Below are 19,354 nucleotides of genomic sequence, written 5' to 3' on the forward strand. Positions count from 1 at the left end.
CTGTGCTCCACAGGGCTTCTCAAACTTTAAGCTTACATTATCCGGAAGGCTTGTTAAAGCCTATATTGCTAGGTTCGCCCCTGGAGTTCCTTGTGGGGAAGGGGTTGGGGGAGGAGTGTGTGTAGCCTGAGAATCTGCATTTCTAAAAAGTTCCCAGGTGATGCTGATGCTGCTGGTCTGAGAACCCCTGTCCAGAGATATGGCCAACAAGCTCCCATCCAACTTGCTATTTCTTCTGCCTGGAAATTTCTACCCTCAAATATTCACATGGCTCCTGGTCTCAGTTTATTCTTCTCATCTTTTTTCCTGACACTCTATTCCCTGTCTATGCTGTATCTTCATAATCCTTATCATATCTTAACACTATGGGTTTGTTATTTTTTTTGTCATCCCATTAAAATGTAAATCCCATGAGGGACAGTTTTATTCACTAGTGCCTAAAGCAGTGCTATAATTCCTAGCACTCGAAATTTCTGTGTTTCTAGGCTTTAAAACTGTATTGGGCACATGGGAGGCACTCAAATAGTGTTGACTTGCACAAAAGAATAAAATACCTAAGAATAAGTTTAATCGAGGTAAAAGACCTGTACTCTGAAAACTATAAGACACTGAAGAAACTAAAGACAACAAGAACAAATGGAAAGATATTCCATGCTCATGAGCCGGAAAATTATTAAAGTGTCCATACTACCCAAAGCAATTTACAGATTCAATGCAATCCCTGTTAACATGCCAACAACATTTTTCACAGAACTAGAATACTAAAGTTTGTAGAACCACAAAAGACCCCAAATACCCCATGAAATCTTGAACAAAACTGGAGATACCACAATCTCAGTTTTCAAGGTATGGCACAGAACTATGGTCATTGAAACAGTATGGTACTGGCACAAAAACAGACACAAGATCAAAGGAACAAAATAGAGAACATAGAAATAAACCCACACTTATACAGTCAATTAGTCTATGACAAAGGAGGAAAGAATACGCAATGGGAAAAAGACCGTGTCTTCAAACGGTACTGGGAAAACTGGTCATCTACATGTAACAGAACAAAGTGGACCACTGTCTTATACACAAAAATGAACTTTAAAAATGGATTCTAGACCTAAATGTGAGACCTGAAACCATAAAAATCCTAGGAGAAAATATAGGCAGTAATTTCCTTGATATCAGCCTTGGCAATATTTTCTAGATAGGTCTCCTAAGGCAAGGGAAACAAAAGCAAAAATAAACTATTAGTACTATACCAAAATAAAGAGCTTAGCACAGCAAAGGAAACAAAATGAAAAAGCAACCTACTGAATGGGAGAAGAAACTTGCACAGGATAATTCTGATTACGTATTTTAGATAGAAACCCATTAAGAATACAACTTACCAAATAACAAACAAAAAACACCCAATAATCTGATTAAAAATAGGCAGAGAACCTAAATATACATTTTCCAAAGATGACATACAGGTGGCCAGCAGACACATAAAAAGATGCTCAACATCACTAATCAGGGAAATGCAAATCAAGACCACAATGAGAAATCACCTTACACCTGTCAGATTGTCTAAAATCAAGAAGATAAAACAAGTGTTGGTGAGAATGTGGAGAAAAGGGAACCCTCATACACTGTTGGTGGGAATGTAGATTGGTGCAGCCACTATTGAGGTTTCTCAAAAAGTTAATAGAAATACCATAAGATCCAGTAATTCTATTAGAGATCTACTCAAAGAAAATGAACACAATAATTTGAAAAGATATATGCACCCCTATGTTATTACAGCATTATTTACAATAGGTAAGATATGGAAACAATCCAAGTGTCTACCAATAGATGAAGATGTGGTACGCACATACGTGTGTACACACACACACACACACACACATGAATATTACTCAGTTGTAAAAAGGGGAGGAGATCCTGCCATTTACAACAACCTGGATAGACCTAAAGGTTATTATGCTAAGTGAAATAAGAGAAAGATTATATCATTTCACCTATATGTGGAACCTAAAAAACAAAACCAACAAACAGAAACAGACTCAAATACAGACAACACATGGACGGTTGCCAGAGCAGAGAGGGGTAGGGGAATGGGCGTAATGAGTGAAAGGGAGTGGGAGATACAGGCTTCCTGTTATGGAATGAATAAGCCACAGGGATGACAGGAACAGCATAGGGTAATAGTCAACGATATTATAATAGCACTGTAGGGTGACAGATGGTAGCTACCCTTGTGGTGAACATAGCATAAGATATAAACTTGTCAAATTGCTATGTTGTACATCTGAAACTAATGTAACCATCAACTATACTTTGGGGGGAAAATAGTGTTGACTGAATAAAGGAGATATTGTCTTGGAAAGAAGAGAGGTGAGCTATGGACTTGTATAGTTTCAGTCAGAGAGGATGGAAGCCAAGATAACCCAGGCCATACACCACATTGTCTCCAACTCAAAGATACACATCTTTGCATTTATTAATAAAAGGTTTGGGGTCAGGGTTAGGAGGAAGGGAGGTTGAGGTAGAGTAGGAGTTTTAAGTAACTGCAGAGTTTCGGAACAGCTGCTGTGAAGGCCAACTAGGTTCTAAGGGAATAAACCCCATCATTTAGGGCAGAGGAAACCAGTCAGGCTATACTTCTCTCTGAAATGCAGAAGTAGCTTTTATATCTGATATTATATTAAGAGGATTTTCTACTTGTCACTTATACTCATTCCCTTTTACTGCCACACAGAGGCCTGAAAACTCCTATGGGGGAGTCCAGTTCTTCCTGTGTCCTCCTTTTCTGCCCTATAAGTCAAGGGCATAGAATATTGTTTTCAGCAGCAAGTGTCTTACTCCAAACATCCTGCTACACAAGGTTGTCCCAAATGCCTCTAACCTTCCATATGTTTAGCAATTTTGATGCCAAATATATTGCTATCACACCAAACACACATGACATACCTTCCATGGAAACACGACTGATATGGTTGGGGTCCTATTATAGCCTATCTTACTACAAACCTTGTGTCTTCATTATATTCACAAAAGTCACAAATAGAAGCTTAGACATTTATAAGATTCATGAGTTAGTCCAGTTAAGAGGAAAATCTAAAAGATGGGGGATGTGAAAATATGGCAAATGAGGTCACATGTACCGGTGGTCAGAGATTCTTTAAGTGCAAAAATTAGCTCATCTGCTGATAAAATGTGTGATACCATAGTTTTATCATTTATCAATTGGCAATCTAACACTGAAATGCTATAAAAATACACAATGTGTGTGTTAAAGGTCGAGAAAGAGTAGGAAGAAGGTTGTTGACCTAATATAGTTGCATTTTCATCCTCCCCCCCCCCCGCCCCAGTTTAGATCATGGATTAAGATCGAAGCCCTCAAGTTTGCTGGAGTGGAGGTGGGTGGGGGAAAAGGATAACTGGGTGATGGGTATTAAGGAAGGCACTCGATATAACGAGCACTGGCTGTTAAAAGCAATTGATGAATCACTAGAATTCTACCCCTGAAACTAATATAGCATGTTAACTAAATTGAATTTAAAAAATTAAAAAATCTAAGCTCTCAAGAGGCAGAGACTCTGCTGCTCTCTACTTTGGAGATTCCTAACCCTGCTTGGAATATAGGATTGATGGTAAGGCATCATTGGTACTGCTGGTACTTGGTAAGTGTGGTAGGATGAAGGAAGATAGAAGGACTGGAAAGATGGAAGAGCGGATGGTATACCTCCAGTCCTGAACTGACAGGAGGGAAAAGGGAGGCCCATTCATTTGGCTAACACAAAGACATTTTAACAGAACTTTTAATTTCCCAGGAAGATGAAAAGTAATCAATTTTGTAACAGGTTATCTACATGAGATCCTTTCCAACTAATATTAGACATAATAATTTACTTAACACCTATATTATATTCCAATTTACAAACTATTTTGTAAGATGTTAACGTTAGAGGAAGCCAGGTGAAGGGTGTGTGGGAATCCTCTGTACAGTAAATCTAAAATTTAAGTTTAATAAAGAAAACAAAACTGAAAAATCATCTTTTATCAGGTCCTCTATCTACAATGTCTTCATAGGACCAGGACTTTTTTTTTTTTTTTTTTTTTTTTTTTTTAAGAGGCCAGCTAGCTTCCTGTCTCTTCAGACACTTAACTCCATTTCTTATCTTATTCTTACTCCCGGCATAAAACATGGCCATACTCCCCTATCTTAAGTAGTAAAAGCAAGAACAAAACCCTTTCAACTATTTATCAATTCTCTACTCCCACTTCATGGATAAGCTTCTTGAAGTTATGGTCTACACTTACCACTGATGTCCTCACATCCCATTTGTTCAATCTACTGTGCTCTGGATTTTGCTCACCATTCCACCAAAAGCACCTCTGACAAGAATATGATTGAGGTCTTGAATGGCCAAGGCAATGGATAGCACTTTGCTATATTTAATGTGACTTGCCTCACCTTTCTTGGATCTTATTCTCCTGGGTTTCTTTCTAGGATGTTCTAGTTCTACTAGTTCCTCTGGCCCTCTCCCCCTCCCCCCATTGTTCTATCTTGGTTTTGGCTCTTTATTCTTAATGTAATGAGTGCTTCCTAGATGCTCCATCCTACACTCTATGGTTTTAAGAAACTATACATCAATTACTGGGATCTATTCCACAGTCTAGATATCTTTTGAGCTTCAGAGCCATCTACCCAGTTGGGTACTTTATAGATCCATCAAACTATAAAGAGCTGAAGTAGTACTTACCCTGTCTGCAAAGAGCTCAGTCCTATTAATCCTAAGAATCATTTTACACTATTTCCTCTTTCATCTCCTCTTCGGTTACCCAACTGTGAAAATTCTACCTATTGAGTATTTCTTTAATTGCTTCCCTCCTTTCCCTTTGATTGTTACTGCCAGAAGCCAGGCTCTACCATGTATTACCATGATCACTATAATATCCCAGTCTTTTGCCCCCAATTATTAGCCTTCTATCTTCCCTTCTCAATGATAGGAGAGGGAACTTTCTTTGGGGCAGGGTGGGTGGGGGGAGAAAGAAAGTCATCTAGATTTTCTTTGTAAAATTCTTGACTAGCACCCATTCACCCTTGGGAGAAACCAGAACTCCATGTTATGGGACATAAAGTAGTTCATGACCTTGAAGGCTTACCTCACCTCTCCTACCAAAAGAAATGTCCTTTATTTTTGGTCATACTTAATTGCTCTGATTTTCTAGATTTGACCAAGTTCTCACCTGTAGTTCTTTGCACAGGCAATATATTCCCTGTGTCTGGAAAGCCTTCACCTAATTTCTAGCTGTTCTTTATGCCTGAGGTGAGGGCCATGTCCTTGGAGTCCCAAACATTCAAAAGAAAAATGTAAAATACCTTGCATATTTAATAATTCACTCAGATTCCTGTCTTTTAAAGACTCTTCTCACAACCAAGCCACCTTTTTCGACCTTTCAAAAGTCTAGATTAAGTGATGCTCTCCTGCACTCGCTCAGCACCAAGAGTTTTGTCTGTGGGCACAGTGATCCCAGAGTTGGAATTGTTTACTTACCTGAGTTACTCATTACACTATGCACATGGACTGCTTTTTTTTTTTTTTTTTTTTAAGATTTTATTTATTTGCGAGAGAGAGAATGAGAGACAGAGAGCATGAGAGGGAGGAGGGTCAGGGGGAGAAGCAGACTCCCTGCTGAGCAGGGAGCCTGATGTGGGACTCGATCCCAGGACTCCAGGATCATGACCTGAGCCGAAGGCAGTTGCTCAACCAACTGAGCCACCCAGGCGCCCCATGGACTGCTCTTTTATCTGTAGTCCCAGACTAGCAGAGGGCCAGATATGTTACAAATATTTATAGAAATGAAATTAAATCTTCCCTCATTAAACACTTCTCAGCCCTGCCAAGTCATTTTACTTCATCTCCAATAACCCTAGGGAATAGGAAAGAGTAAGATTTCTGAATTCACCAGTGTTGTTAACCATAAGGAATGCTTCAAACTCAGCTGACCTGAGTTTTAGTCCTACTCCATCAGCTCTGCAAATCGTACCTTTTTGGAGTTCTGTTTCCTTGTGTATTAGATAAAGGGACTGAGCTCTAATTTTGTGGTCTTTCTTTCCTGATGCTATGACTTAAATACCATTTACATTTTGAATTTGTGTGAAGTACACAATTTTGAACCTGTGTGAAGTACACAATTCTAAAAGCCCATTTGGATGGATTGCTTCTATAGGAGAATGAAGTAGAAGGGGAAATGGATCATTAAATATCAGAGTGACCACTGAGAGAAGCTGCTAGTTATTTCCTAGTATGTTCCTCCCCAGCCATACCCACCATCTCCAGCCATTATTTCATAGCCTCCCATGCAGCTAAGTCCATCTAACCAACTCTGGCCAGTGGGGAGTGAAGGTAAAGGACTGTTCTCTTAAAGGAGAGTGACCATCCCTTTCCACCATCCTGCTGGGTAGACCACAAGAGCTAGAAGACTCACTGAACCACATTTGGGAGTTGAGCGTTGAGTATGGCAGAGAGACAGGTCAGAGCCCAGTTCTCTGGCACTACCAACTATACCTGCTTGTATTTCTACATGAGAAATTTCTTGTTCAAACCATTGAGATTTGGGGTTGTTATGGGAAACAACAACAGCAGCAGCAACAACAACAAACCCACAACCCAACAGTATCCTTAGTAACATAGATACTAATATTTTATTATTTTCAAAGTGTACTGTGAAGACGGTAATTTTGTTAAAGCCACTAATGAAGTTTGCTTGAACCTTTAATAGTTTATGAAATTTACTATACTACCCGGAACAAGCTACCTGAAAGCTTCATATTCTACATTCCACTTTATCATAAAGAAGCTAATGCCCAGAGGCAGATTGGGAAGGTATTTGTCTGGCAAAGCAAATTCTAATCCTATAAACCAGTTATCTACTGAGCAATCATAGTGAAGACTAGAACAGTTCACAAGACGACTTCATTTTCTGATCAGCAGTTCCATTTACACAGACAGAAAAACTTAACGCTTTTATAGCTCTCACAATATAAAGTTATGGAACAGTAACATCCTTCACTGATATTCAGGGAGTGGAAGTGATTATGTTTAACGGTGTTAGCCAGAATGTATCCCGGTGCCATAAAATAAAGGCTCCATTATCAGATTGGGCTCCAAGAAGAAGTGGCCCAGAAGCACATAAAACACTCCTCTTTCTACTAGCTCAGTGGCAGAGGGAATGCTGTTCCCCATGGCGTACTGCCTGCCTGGGAGGTCAGGTCAGTGGAATAGAGACCTACAGCGTTGCCTGCTTTTACCAAGCAAAGCAGGAGGCCTCAACACACAGAACAGACCGCAGGGAACAAAGCTTTTGGAATAAACAGCTGATAATCAGCACTTAGGAGTTGCACTTTGAGCTAGTGCATAAGGAAAACAAGTTATTCTCCCATTAATAAGGGCCAAGACCTCAAAGCAACTTCCAGAGAACACTGAAGAACTATTCTATAAACCACACACTGACTTGTGAAGAATAGGTTCAAAAACCAACCTTAGAGCCTACTGTACATCTTTCATAATTCCCTAATGCCCCAAATCTATAGCTCACACATTCCAATCTATCATTCATGATCGGAGATGGTGCCTTCTTGCTTTAGGCCTTATGATGAATGGGGCCTGCCTGCTTTTGTTAAAGATGGAACAATGCTGAAGTTCTAGTTCTCCGGACTACAGAGGAGTCTCAAGGCTGAGGAAGAGCGAAATAGAGACAGGAAAACCAGACAGTCTGATTATAGAGGACTTGAAAGCCAGGCGAAGGATTCTGGATTTGATGTAGTTAGCAATAGGGAGCCAAAGTAGGTCTTTGAGCAAGGGAGTGACACACACACAGTCTTATTTTAGTAAGATCATCAGAATGAGAATGCAGTAGATAAAGGTAGATCAGTTAGGATAAAGCTACCTTAATTTGGGCTAAGACAAGGAAATCCCGAATAGGGCTGGTGGCTATTGCAAGGGAGAGGAGAGGACAAGTAGGGTACTTTCTATAGGAATTCAGTACGGAACTGAATTTGCACTCTGGAAATGAATAAGAGGGTAGCTGAAAACTTGAAACAAAGCTTATTAAAGAAGCAAACACAGTGAATAAGAAGGCTGAATCCATGACTTACCTTCTAAATCAGGACTCTGCTCAGACTGAAATGGGATATTGCCAATTACTAGGCCAGAACAGCAGGTGCAAACAGGGTCGGTCTTGGGCAAATAGGGATTTCTGGTCATCCTACCTAAAAGGAGTTTTAACTACCACCATAGAAGATAACTCAGATTCACACGACCACCTCGAGCTCTTGTCTCTAGCTCCGGGTTTCTAAAAGTTAAAGACATTAAAAGGAAGCCACCATTGGAGCATGAAGATAAAAAGCTGCTGTTGAGAGACAGAGGAAGAGCCAGAGAGGTAAGATGGAAAACAAATATGATGTCCCTGAGGTTCAAGCTGTTCTGAGTCACTGTATTTCTCATAGTCCTCTACTTTTCAAAAGGTCACATTCTGATTTGGGGTCTCCTTGCTTATAGGATTTGAAGGACCAAACCGCCTTCTTAAAAAACAAACCTTATTTCCTTCAAGTGTAATTCCTGGATCTCCATATCCTTTTTCCATGGAGGACTAGTGAACCAAGGCGGTGGGGGGAGGGGGGTATTGGGGGCAACAGGGTTGGGGATGGGGTGTGGGTACAGCACGGACACTGACTCATCAGCATGCATCAGCTGGCTAGTGGGCTATAACCACCCTGCACATATGTACCTATGGTCATGGGACCAAGGCAAAGTCCTTGGAGTTGCTCCCCTGAAGGGGAAATAACCACACAGACAGGAAAGGAGTCTTTAACACGTGCAGGGCTGAGTGAGGACGGTGTGTACAAGGTCTCAGCAGGCAGATCCAATACCAGTGGGCTCAAGTCCAACAAGCAACCCTGGAGGCAGGACGTACGTTCGCTCTCCTCCCCAGCTGAGCTAGAGCAGGGCTGGGTGACCAGAATAGGTGAGGCCTGGAATAGATTTCTACTCCTCCCTTCTTGGTTCAGAGCGCACTTATCAATCCCCATAGTCTGTTCATACCATCCAACATTTATACATTGTCTGCTAATGTTATGTGTGGTGCTATTTACTAAACCAAGCTATCAGAGGGGTAGACTCTGTTGGTCAGTGTTCTTGGCACAGAGTAACATCACTTGTTGAATGAAGGCACACACCCATGGCCACTTTCTGTGCTTTGTTTTTTTGTGGCAATGTAAATGCCCCATCTTCCACTTTCTATCCCTTATATGTCTGCCTGCTTTTCAAATGAGGACTTACCATCAGTGACTCATCACCTAGAAAAGGGAACCACAATTAGACTTCCAATTTTATCTACATAATCCACTTATTATCCTGAAACTATCAGTTCCCCAAACAAGATTAAACCTTCAGTTTTCCTTATGAGCAGTTATCTTCTGTATCTAAACCAGTGACAGAATGTGAAGTACTTTGTCCAGTCAAGCAGAGCTGGGTTAGAATCCCAACTGTGCCCTTACAATGACCTTGGGTTAGTTAGCTCTGAACTTGAGTTACCCAGTCATACTTCATTTAGCTTATTTGTAAAATGCGGATACCCAAAACTGCATCATGTTAATATAAACATTTCTAAAAAACATTACTTTAAGTATTAGGAAGTATTAGCTATCTTACCACCTGTTGAGTACTTACTAAGTGCCAAGAACCATACAATAACCCGCTACTGCATTTAATTCACACAAAACTTGAAAGGTTCTATTATTATCTCCATTATCCCAGATAAGGAAACGGAGGGTCAGAGAGGTTAAGGAGCCTGCCCCAGGTAACACAGCTACTAACTGTGGCAAAGCAGAAATTGAAACCCAGGCAGTTGAACTTCCAGACTTTTAAACATTATGCTCATTGACTGGCATGAAGGAGGTACGGAGAACTATCTCAAAGAAAAAAAAAATCATACCCACTTTGATTTGTCAGCATTTCCAGAATTTATTGCTTCATGGTCTTAGATCATTTATTACACATACAAAAAAATTCAAATTTCATATGATGCAGAAGATCCTTAGGTTTTTGCCTCCAATATACCACAGTAAAACAACTAAGTCTGTCTCCAGGAATTCACAGAAAGAGAACAACTGTGCTATTTGCTTGTGTAGGAGACTCACTGAACTTTGTTGATCACAGAAGTGTTTGACTTGCATTTGTAATCCCTGAAACCCTGACAGTATCAATATTGGAAGTTTTTCTATGCTTCGTTCCTTTGTGTATTTTTAAATTTTTCTTGTAAAGGCCATTTAATATAGCTATCCAAAAAGGTATTACTCTTGTCAGATTTTCCTTGTCTGATTTTTTCCCCAAGATGCTTAAGTTTGCCCTTTACTAAGCATCTATTATACAATTGGCAGGATACAAGTGTTGCTTGTTTATGTAGGAAGAGGACTGAGCTCATTAACTGCTCTCAGGAAGAATGCTGATCTGCCCAGAGTGTTCTTTTTTTTTTTTTTTTTTTACTCATGTGCAGAGTCCTACAAATGAGAATCCCTTAGACTGAACCAAGACCTACAAAACTGTTTTTACCAAAATGCAAGAAATGGGGCTGCTCCATAATTAACAAAACCTAAACCTATTCCTTAAAGGAGAAAAAGTGAGGTGGTGGAATTTTAACCATAGGCAACAAAGATCACACTAAGTAACTATGCCACCACGTCATGCCATCAGGTTCTTATTAGCTGAAGAGCTAGACTTCCAGAAAGTCGTTCCTGGGAGAAGCAAGCAAAGTAATCCCAAACCTAAGCAGCATTTCTGTCTTTGGTGATGAGAAAATGGTCTATCTAGTAAAACGAAGTTAAAAACCCCCATTTTTGGTGGGGGTGTTTCTGGTGGGAGTGTGCTCAGACACTTCCGGTTTTTAAGAAGCTTTAGGCTTTTACAGTGATGGACAGGTAAGGCTATCTTCAGTTTCTCAAATGTTTCACTTTTTTCTCCAACTTTCAGACATCTGGTAATTTATACATTTGGGACTAACTTACTATGTAGCAGCCGAAGGGAAAACACCCAATTAATGCTTTCATTGCAGAACAGAAAAAGTAGTGCAGCTTCCTCCAGAAAAGTTCCAGTTGCAGCAAATTCTAGAAAAAAAAGTCACTGCCATTGGCTGCATTTCCTCTACGTGGTGCTTAGGAAAGTGCATGCAACTGCTCAGCTGAAGCAGGTCTGCTAACTTGGTCATCAACGAGCACTACACACTGAAATAATTAAGGACACGGCCACAGCTGAGTGGAGGAGTGCAGTCCTAGGTCACATGGGTGTGTCAACCTGTGATCTAGGATTATCACATGGCCTGACATCAGCCAGGAGAGTCCATAAACTCCACAGTGGGGCCTACACCAGTCATGAAACATGGCTCCCTTGCCTAGATCTCCAGAGGAATTAACGAATGACAGGATGTGAAGCCTGAACCATGTGTGTTTAGGAGACTGAAAAGCAGCCCTTCAGATGTTCACTCCTTTCTCTTTCTCCCAGGAACACCAGGGTGGAAAAATTGGGATTGTATTACCATCTATAGCCCTTATCTGAACCAATGCCTCTACCTCCATCCTGTAGCCCTTAGAACTGAGGACAGGGTTTGTTTTTGTTTTTGTCTTTTTAATTTCCTCTGCAAGCACTGTATTCAGTAGAAACAGTGAAGGCAGGGCCTAGATTCTTTGGGAGACAAAGGGAAACATTTCTTTTTCCAGGGTCATACTTCCAAGTTCTTCTTTACACTATTCCTAGTCGGAACAACTTTGCCTTAACACACTGGACACTACCTGGTCATAACCCACATCTAGGTGAAAGTCTTCCTCAACTAGTAGTAATGGAAAGATAAAGATTTAAGACCCTGGTTTTCCTGCTCTGTAAAAAGCAATTGAATTAGATGAGCTATTTAAGGTTCTTCCTGCTTTAAAATGCAGTAAGGCCATAATTCCCAGATTGAAAGAACGGCCCCTGCAAATCTGAGCAAAGCACCCGTTGTAGAGTCCACAGCAAGCCTTTGGGATAAGAAGTGCATAGTCGTACACTGCTTCGGACACAGTCCTGTGCCTCCTTATGAAAGGCAAACACGAAGTATCTTAACCTATCCTAACACGGGGCGACGGGGAGCTAGCTGTCTTTCTCTTCTATATTCTTCCCTTCAGAAAAATACCCATAATTTTACTGTTGGCTGCTTTTATTCTGCTTATTTGGAGTTGGCTCATTTGCATTGCTCAGATTTGACAATCTTCCTGATAACTACTACGTAGGCACACGCGCGCACAGAGTACACTCCGTTCTTAATCACTGGTGAATCAACCACTTCTGTGCACAATTCTGAAGGAGAAGCTCTAGTGTTCAGGTCCTAATTCACGTGGTACAATAGCATCCTTCCTCCACTGACCTCTACCAAGGCAAATATTATAAACACTGGCCATGGCTCCTCCAAAGACCGAATCCCATTCAACACTGGTCCCCAGTGGAGGCTGGCACACTATAGAAAGTGGGGAAAGCTAGACTTGTGACCACCACATTCTCTACGTGAGCTCAGCCCAAGAGCTGGGAACTGCACACACGTTTTACTTTAGGTGACAGTAAAGTGCACAGATTCATGCAGAAACCACAGATGAGAGAAAGAAAAAAAAAAGCGAGGCATGCTCAGGAGCCAACTAGCCCCCTCATCCCACTAAAAGCCACGCAGGGACCGAAAGTCGCCCTACTCACCCAGCGTAGCGGTTGCTATAAAGCTGGCTGTGCCCTGGTTGCAGAATCTTCAAAAAAAGCAGGCAAAGAGGCAGAAAAGCAGCTGTCCGAGTCCTGGGCTTCCCGAGGAACTTCATAGTGTTACAGCGAGAGGAGCTCAAGTCCCTTACAGCAGTCCCCCGAGGCTGGAGGTGGCTCACAGTGCCCCCTCCACATGCGCAAGCGTTCTCTGGGAGGGGGTGGGGGCAAAGGCTTTGGAGCGAGTAAAATGTGACACTTCTTTCCAGCCACGGGGGAAAAAAAAGTGTAAGCAGCCCAACAAGGGAAGTTGCTATTAAGACGTGGGACAAGAAGCAGCAACACACACAGCCCGGGGCGGCAGCTGAGCCTGATCCTTAATCAGGCTCCCCTAGAAGGGGCTGGGCTTCCCCTGTGCTGACTCATGGCTGGGGTTCACTGGGTGCTGCTTCCTTTGGGTAACTTCTTTCTGGTTTTTTGTTTGTTTGTTTGTGTCTTGCTTTACGACTTTAGGCCCCTAACTTTCTTGGACAACTTTTCTCTTTTTATTACCTTCTACAGCGCAGGGCCCGATCCTAAACGCAAAGGATTTGCTTGAGGATGAGTTAATTAGCGTAGGCATACGTAGAACATTCCAGGCTTAAGGCTCTGAGCTACCATAACGAATTTCTACATGGATTCCACATACTGAAATGCATGGTGAATAGCCTTAATGAATATATGTGCAAGGATAGGGTCGGGCCCCTGAATCTGAATAGCCAGGCTTGGTCCCAGCTCCCTACCTGTAGGAAGAAGGGGCAGCCAATTCGCCTGGCTTCTGGGAGCTCTCCGTATCCATTCCATGTCAGCAACGCTCAGACCCACTGCCATTTCAGAGGTTCTTATAGAGAACAGGAGGCTTCCATGTGCTTTACAACCTTCACTCACATTTGGAATCATTTAGGAAGCCAGACCATTTAAATCGGAATTCCTGGAGGGTGGGATCGGTGCTTTAAAAGACTCCTCAGGTGATTCCAATGTTCAGCCACCATGCTGGTCTAGAGCTGGGCTTCTCAAATTTTAAGATGTGTAGAAATCAAATCACCTGTGGATCTTGTTAAGCTGCCCCTTTTCATGCAGGCGTTTGGGGCTGGGGCCCGAGATTCTGCATTTCTAGCGAGCTTCCAGGTGATGCTCCTGCTGCTGGTGCTTCAGTCACACTTTGAGAGGCAAGGCTTTACTTTAGAATGAGGCCTGCTTTTTCTCCTCTCAGAACTAGAGGGGAATAAAAAACCTTGGAGCAAACCATCTCATTTTTTCCATGTTGGTGATGAAGAAGGCGTTTTTTTCATCCACTCGCTCCTATCCAGATATACCAGAAAACACATCTGGGTGTGTGTGGGGGGGGGTATACTTTGCTCTAGTAAATAAGAATGGCATTATCTAGCGTGACTCCTATTTCACACCATGCCAAGGCCTGGTCCTAATCTGGGAGAGAGTGGGAGCCAACATCTATCTATACACTCACTTTTCAAATTTCCTGAAGGGTCATAGCCAAGGATTCTGTACCCTCCAATATTATGGCCCCAGAACACTGGTTAGAAGAGAAAGTACCATATCTTTCCCCATGTTCTGTACCTGGGATGTTGAACCAAAGTCATAGGAGTTTGTTTTATAACAGAGCTGAAATGAATTTCAGTTAAAATGATTCTCTAAAGCTTTCTTGACTACCCCAGGATTAGTTTAATCTCTTCTCTGTGTCCCCCTCTCTAATACCAGTGTGTTGTCGGGCATAGCATATTGAATTTAAGTATTTGTGTGGTTCCTTCTCAAGGCTGCCTTCTCCTTGAGTGCAGAACAGTACCTCTTTCATCTTTATGTCACTTCCTCATATCTCCTAGAGGGAACACAATGTTTGCTGAAGCAATGATCAGCCATGTTTGTTGAGTGAAAGATGAACCTGAGAAGGGATTCATTCAACATTTATTCTGTGACTTCTGTATCCAGACAGAGGAAAGGATGGAGGCCCTAGAGCAATGGAAGGTCCTGGTTTTGTTTCTTGTTTGTTTATGTTGTCCTTTTCTTCCTTCATGACTTTATGGCCTGGTGCTCCGGTCTTTGTAAAGTGGTGAGACTGCTCTGCAAGGCACAGCGATTCATCCTGAGGCCGTTTTTGACGAGGCCAAGAAAGCCTATGTAACAATGAGCGAACTGTTGAAATAAGAGGTTACTGTGTAAATAAAACACTTCATCTCTTTGCATTTCATTATGTCAGAACAAAGTATAAATCTGTCATATTATATCACAACATTAAACTAGGAATGTTCAGTCTCTGACTGGGGATTAAGCTCATCCTCAAATCATTCTGAAGGACTGGATCCAGTGAGCACGTTCAGCAAAGGCTCTCCAGACTCTGAGACCAGGGTATTCATTTCCTGGACTATGCAAAAATGCAAGAGACCCTGGAGACATCCTATAGCCTTCCTCAAAATTTCAGATCAAAGGGAAGTTCTCAAACAATAGAAGTCATTCCTAGCAATCTTCCTCTGGTTTTCTAAGGACCAGGTTATCTGATCAAACTTCTCCTGTTATAGATAAGCTCCCATAAAATGAGTGATAAATGGAGTCCATTTAGTAAGTGGGAGGAGAAGGGAATGGCTTTAGAGATGGATTCAAAGATAAAAGTCCCATTTTTAAGGCACCGAGAAGGAGTGAATTATTAAACCAGTGAGAGATTTAGAGATGGAAAGATGAGAATTTCAATTTTTGACTATGCCTTTGTCATATTTTAGTTGAAGAGTGAACTTTTAAAAAAGAGATTATTATTACCCTGCAGAGAAACAAAAGGAAACTACAACTGGGAAAGGAAAATGTCATTCTTGATTTGGGTCCATTGTTGTTCATGAATAGATAATTTTTGATTAAAGTATAGTTGACATACAATATTGTATTAGTTTCAGATGTATAACATAGTGATTCAACATTTATATACATTATGAAATGATCACCACAATTAGTCTAGTTACCATCTGTCAACATATAAAGCTAATATGATATTATTGACTTTATTCCCTCTGTTGCGCATTACATCCCCATGGCTCATTTATTTTATAACTAGAAGTTTGTACCTCTTGATCCCCTTCACCTACTTCACTCCCCCTCCCTCCGCCACCAAATCCTCCTCTCCTCTGAAAACCATCAGTCTGTTTTGCGTATCTGAGTCTAGTTTTGTTTGTTTGTTTTGTTTTTTAGATTCTACATATAAGTGAAATCATACAGCATTTGTCTTTCTCTGTCTGACTTACTTCATGGGGCATAATACCTTCTAGGTTCATTGATGTTGTCACAAATGGCAAGATTTCATTATTTTTTATGCTCAAGTTATTACTGTTGGATATATATCCACATCTTCTTTATTCATTCATCTATCAATGGACACCTTGGTTGCTTCCATGTCATGGCTATTGTAAATAATGCTACAATGAACATACCTTTTCAACTTAGTGTTTTCATTTTCTTTTCCTTATTATATTTTTAAAATTTTAATTCCGGTATAGTTAACATACAGTGTTATGTTAGTTTCAGGTGTACAATATAGTGATTCAACAATTCTATACAAATTACTCAGTGCTCATCATGATAAGTACACTCTTTAATCCCCATTCCCCATTTCCCCCATCCCCCCCATCCACCTCCCCCCTGTTTCTTGGTTTGTCTCTCTTTTTTTTTCTTTGCCTGTTTGTTTCTTAAATTCCACGTATGAGTGAAATCATATGGTATTTGTCTTTCTCTGACTTATTTCACTTAGCATTGTACTCTCTAGCTCCATTCATGTTGTTGCAAATGGCAAGATTTCATTCCTCTTTATGGCTCAATGGCTTACAACTTCTTTATCCATTCATCTCTCAATGGGCACTTTGGCTGCTTCCATGGTTTGGCTGTTGTAAATAATGCTGCAATAAACATAGGGGTGCATGTATCCCTCTGAATTAGTGGTTTTGTATTTTGGGGGAATATACCCAGCAGTGCAATTACTGGATCATAGAGTAGTTCTATTTTTAATTTTTTGAAGAACCTCCATACTGTTTTCCACAGTGGCTATACCAATTTACATTCCCACCAACAGTATGAGTGTCCCCTTTTCTCCACATCCTTGCCAACACTTGTTATTTCTTGTTTTTTTGATAATAGCCATTCTGACAGGTGTAAGGTGACACCTCATTGTGGTTTTGATTTGAAATTTCCTCATGGTTAATGATGGTGAGCATCTTTTCATGTGCCTGTTGGTCAACTATATGTCTTCTTTGGAGAAATGTCCATTCGGATCTTCTGCCCATTTTTAAATTGGATTCTTTGGGTTTTTTATTATTGAATTGTTGATTAGATAATTTTTAATGTCCCTTCCAGATCTGAAATTCTATGATGTTTTAGGGAAAGACTATGCAAAACCTTTTCTTAAGTATATGAGTGAGAGCCATGTAGATTTATTTTGGTAAAGATACCTGGAGGAGAAGATAAATGGGTATGGCTGGGCTTTGTGGTACAGACAACCCTCCCATTGCAGTTTCGTGCTCATTCCTCAATGTCTTATTAACATAGGCCTATTGCTTGTCAGGCCTCTTTTATGGCCTCTTGCTATTGTTCCAACTTGTGAGGAATTAGCAAATGTGATGTTAGGTTGCTGCCTTATGCAGTCTTGGCAATTCTGTGAGGAATGTTCTGAAGCTTCCTTTAACAATGCATCACTAACGATTCCCTCCCAACTGTCTTTTTCAGCACCATCAGCCATCTCTTCTTGACCCTATGTTTTTAATCTTTCCCTTGTCAATGCTCCATATTTCTTGTATCCTTAAATGCAAGCTATCTTTCTTCTTTCTTTTTTCAGGCTTCTCAAAAGCACACTCTTGAACCCTGACAATATGCTTTCCATCCCTACCACCCCAATGAAACTGTCTCTTAAGGATCCATGGTTATTTCTAAGTGGGAAGCCCTCTGTTGTTACTCTGCATTTGTACATTTTCTAAGGCTATTTATCACCCTCTGTTTGAAACTCTTCTTTCTGTGACTGGGGATATTGTTTCTCCTATTCTTTTCTTTCCTAGGGTTCCTTCCCTATTTTTTGACTGCTTACAAAGTTGATGTTTCATGGAAGGGGTTAGCCTTCTCTTCTTGATGTACTGTGGAAAGAAATGGGCTGGAAAAATTTTGTGGATGAGACTGGCTTGAGCTGAGTTTGGAAGAGAAGGAAAGATTTGGCTGGATTGCGATAGGAAGGCTGGAGAAAGGTGGCCATTACTGTCAAGAAAACATTGTAAACAAGTACAGAGGATGTGGTCCCTGAGTTTGTGACACTTGGAGCTGGCAGAAGGGCTGGGCAGATAAATAAACATAGAGTTACACTTGGTGGTCAAATTAATTATATGCAAACAAGTCAGAGATGCTGTGATAGACTGTTAAGGGGGAGTAGATTACATGTACAGGGTATTCTGAGGAAGTGGACATTTAAAGCAAATATGAGAAGGAGCCAGATGTAGCAAGAAAAGGGTGGTGGTGGGAGTGAGGGTGGGGACAAAACCATTGCAGGCACAGGTTATAGCTTAGACAAAGAAGTCCTGTTCAGAAATTACTGTCCTTCTTTATGTTGAGACAGGATAGAGAGTAATATTCAGGGTCCTCAGTTTGGCATTCAAGGGCCTTGAGAATATTTCCATTTTTATCTTCTTCAATATTTCCTAAATACTCTGTATTATCTTTTCCTTCCTCTGGGTTGGTTTATGTTTCTTTGATAATAATGGCCACCTCTCTCCAGCCTTCATGTCCTCAATCCAGCCAATCCTTCCATCCCTTCCAGACACAGTTCAAGTCAGTCTCGTTCATGAAGCTGTTCCAAGCCCATTTGTGTCCACAGTACTCCCCTTCCCAGCACTGATATATTCATTCATGTATACCCTTATGTTCTAGTGTGTACTGACACTTAATTCAGTAGGCCAATTTACTATAAACTCTTGAAGGGCAGGCACTCTATTATGTACATCTTCATGGTCCATAGTGCCTAGAGTTCTGTTGGGTCCACAGTTAACATCCATTAATAACAAAGCTGTTGGCTTGCCTTTCAGCCCAGTACTCATGGGACATTTCAGCTGTCAGGGGAGCCCTTTTTTGGAACCCCAGACTTCACCCTTGTCCTTGGCTAGGTCTCTCACAAAAAGAGTCTTGCTCAGGTGAAAGATGAAAGAACAATTTGAAGAGCAAGTGTTATTGATGGACAAACCTATTATTATATTTTAAGTACTTGTAATTATGTTAAAAAGATGTTTTACAGAATTTATGGAGCAATGCCAAAGTATTTTAATGCAGGAAGGTGGGAACAAGGAGTTCGGTCTGCTGATTCCAAGCAGCAGAAGAGACTTTCCATCTTTTTCCTTCTCTTTGTCTTTTCATTCTTTTCTCTCCCTTCTTCCCTCCCCTTCTCCCTCCTGGCTCCCCTTCCTTCCTGATACCTGTCTCCAAGGCTCTTATGAAAGGTAGGGAAAATATAGTAGATAAAAAATACTTTAAATATTACTATTTCAAATGACAAAGAATGGATGTTTGTGTTATACCATTTGTAACATTAAGTGTCTTAA

General features: G+C 40.9%; 1 protein-coding gene across 1 annotated transcript in view; it reads right to left on the reverse strand.

Moving 5' to 3' along the window:
* Positions 1-12,868, reverse strand: part of CPA6 (carboxypeptidase A6) — a 343,928-nt gene extending 331,060 nt beyond the window's left edge. Inside the window, exon 1 of the mRNA XM_021688439.1 lies at positions 12,753-12,868. Coding sequence (XP_021544114.1) covers positions 12,753-12,868 — 116 coding nt within the window. The remainder of the gene's footprint in view (positions 1-12,752) is intronic.
* Between the last annotated feature and the right edge of the window lie 6,486 nt (positions 12,869-19,354).

The sequence above is a fragment of the Neomonachus schauinslandi genome, chromosome 4 (assembly GCF_002201575.2).
Source record: "Neomonachus schauinslandi chromosome 4, ASM220157v2, whole genome shotgun sequence".
Classification (NCBI taxonomy): Eukaryota; Metazoa; Chordata; class Mammalia; order Carnivora; family Phocidae; genus Neomonachus; species Neomonachus schauinslandi.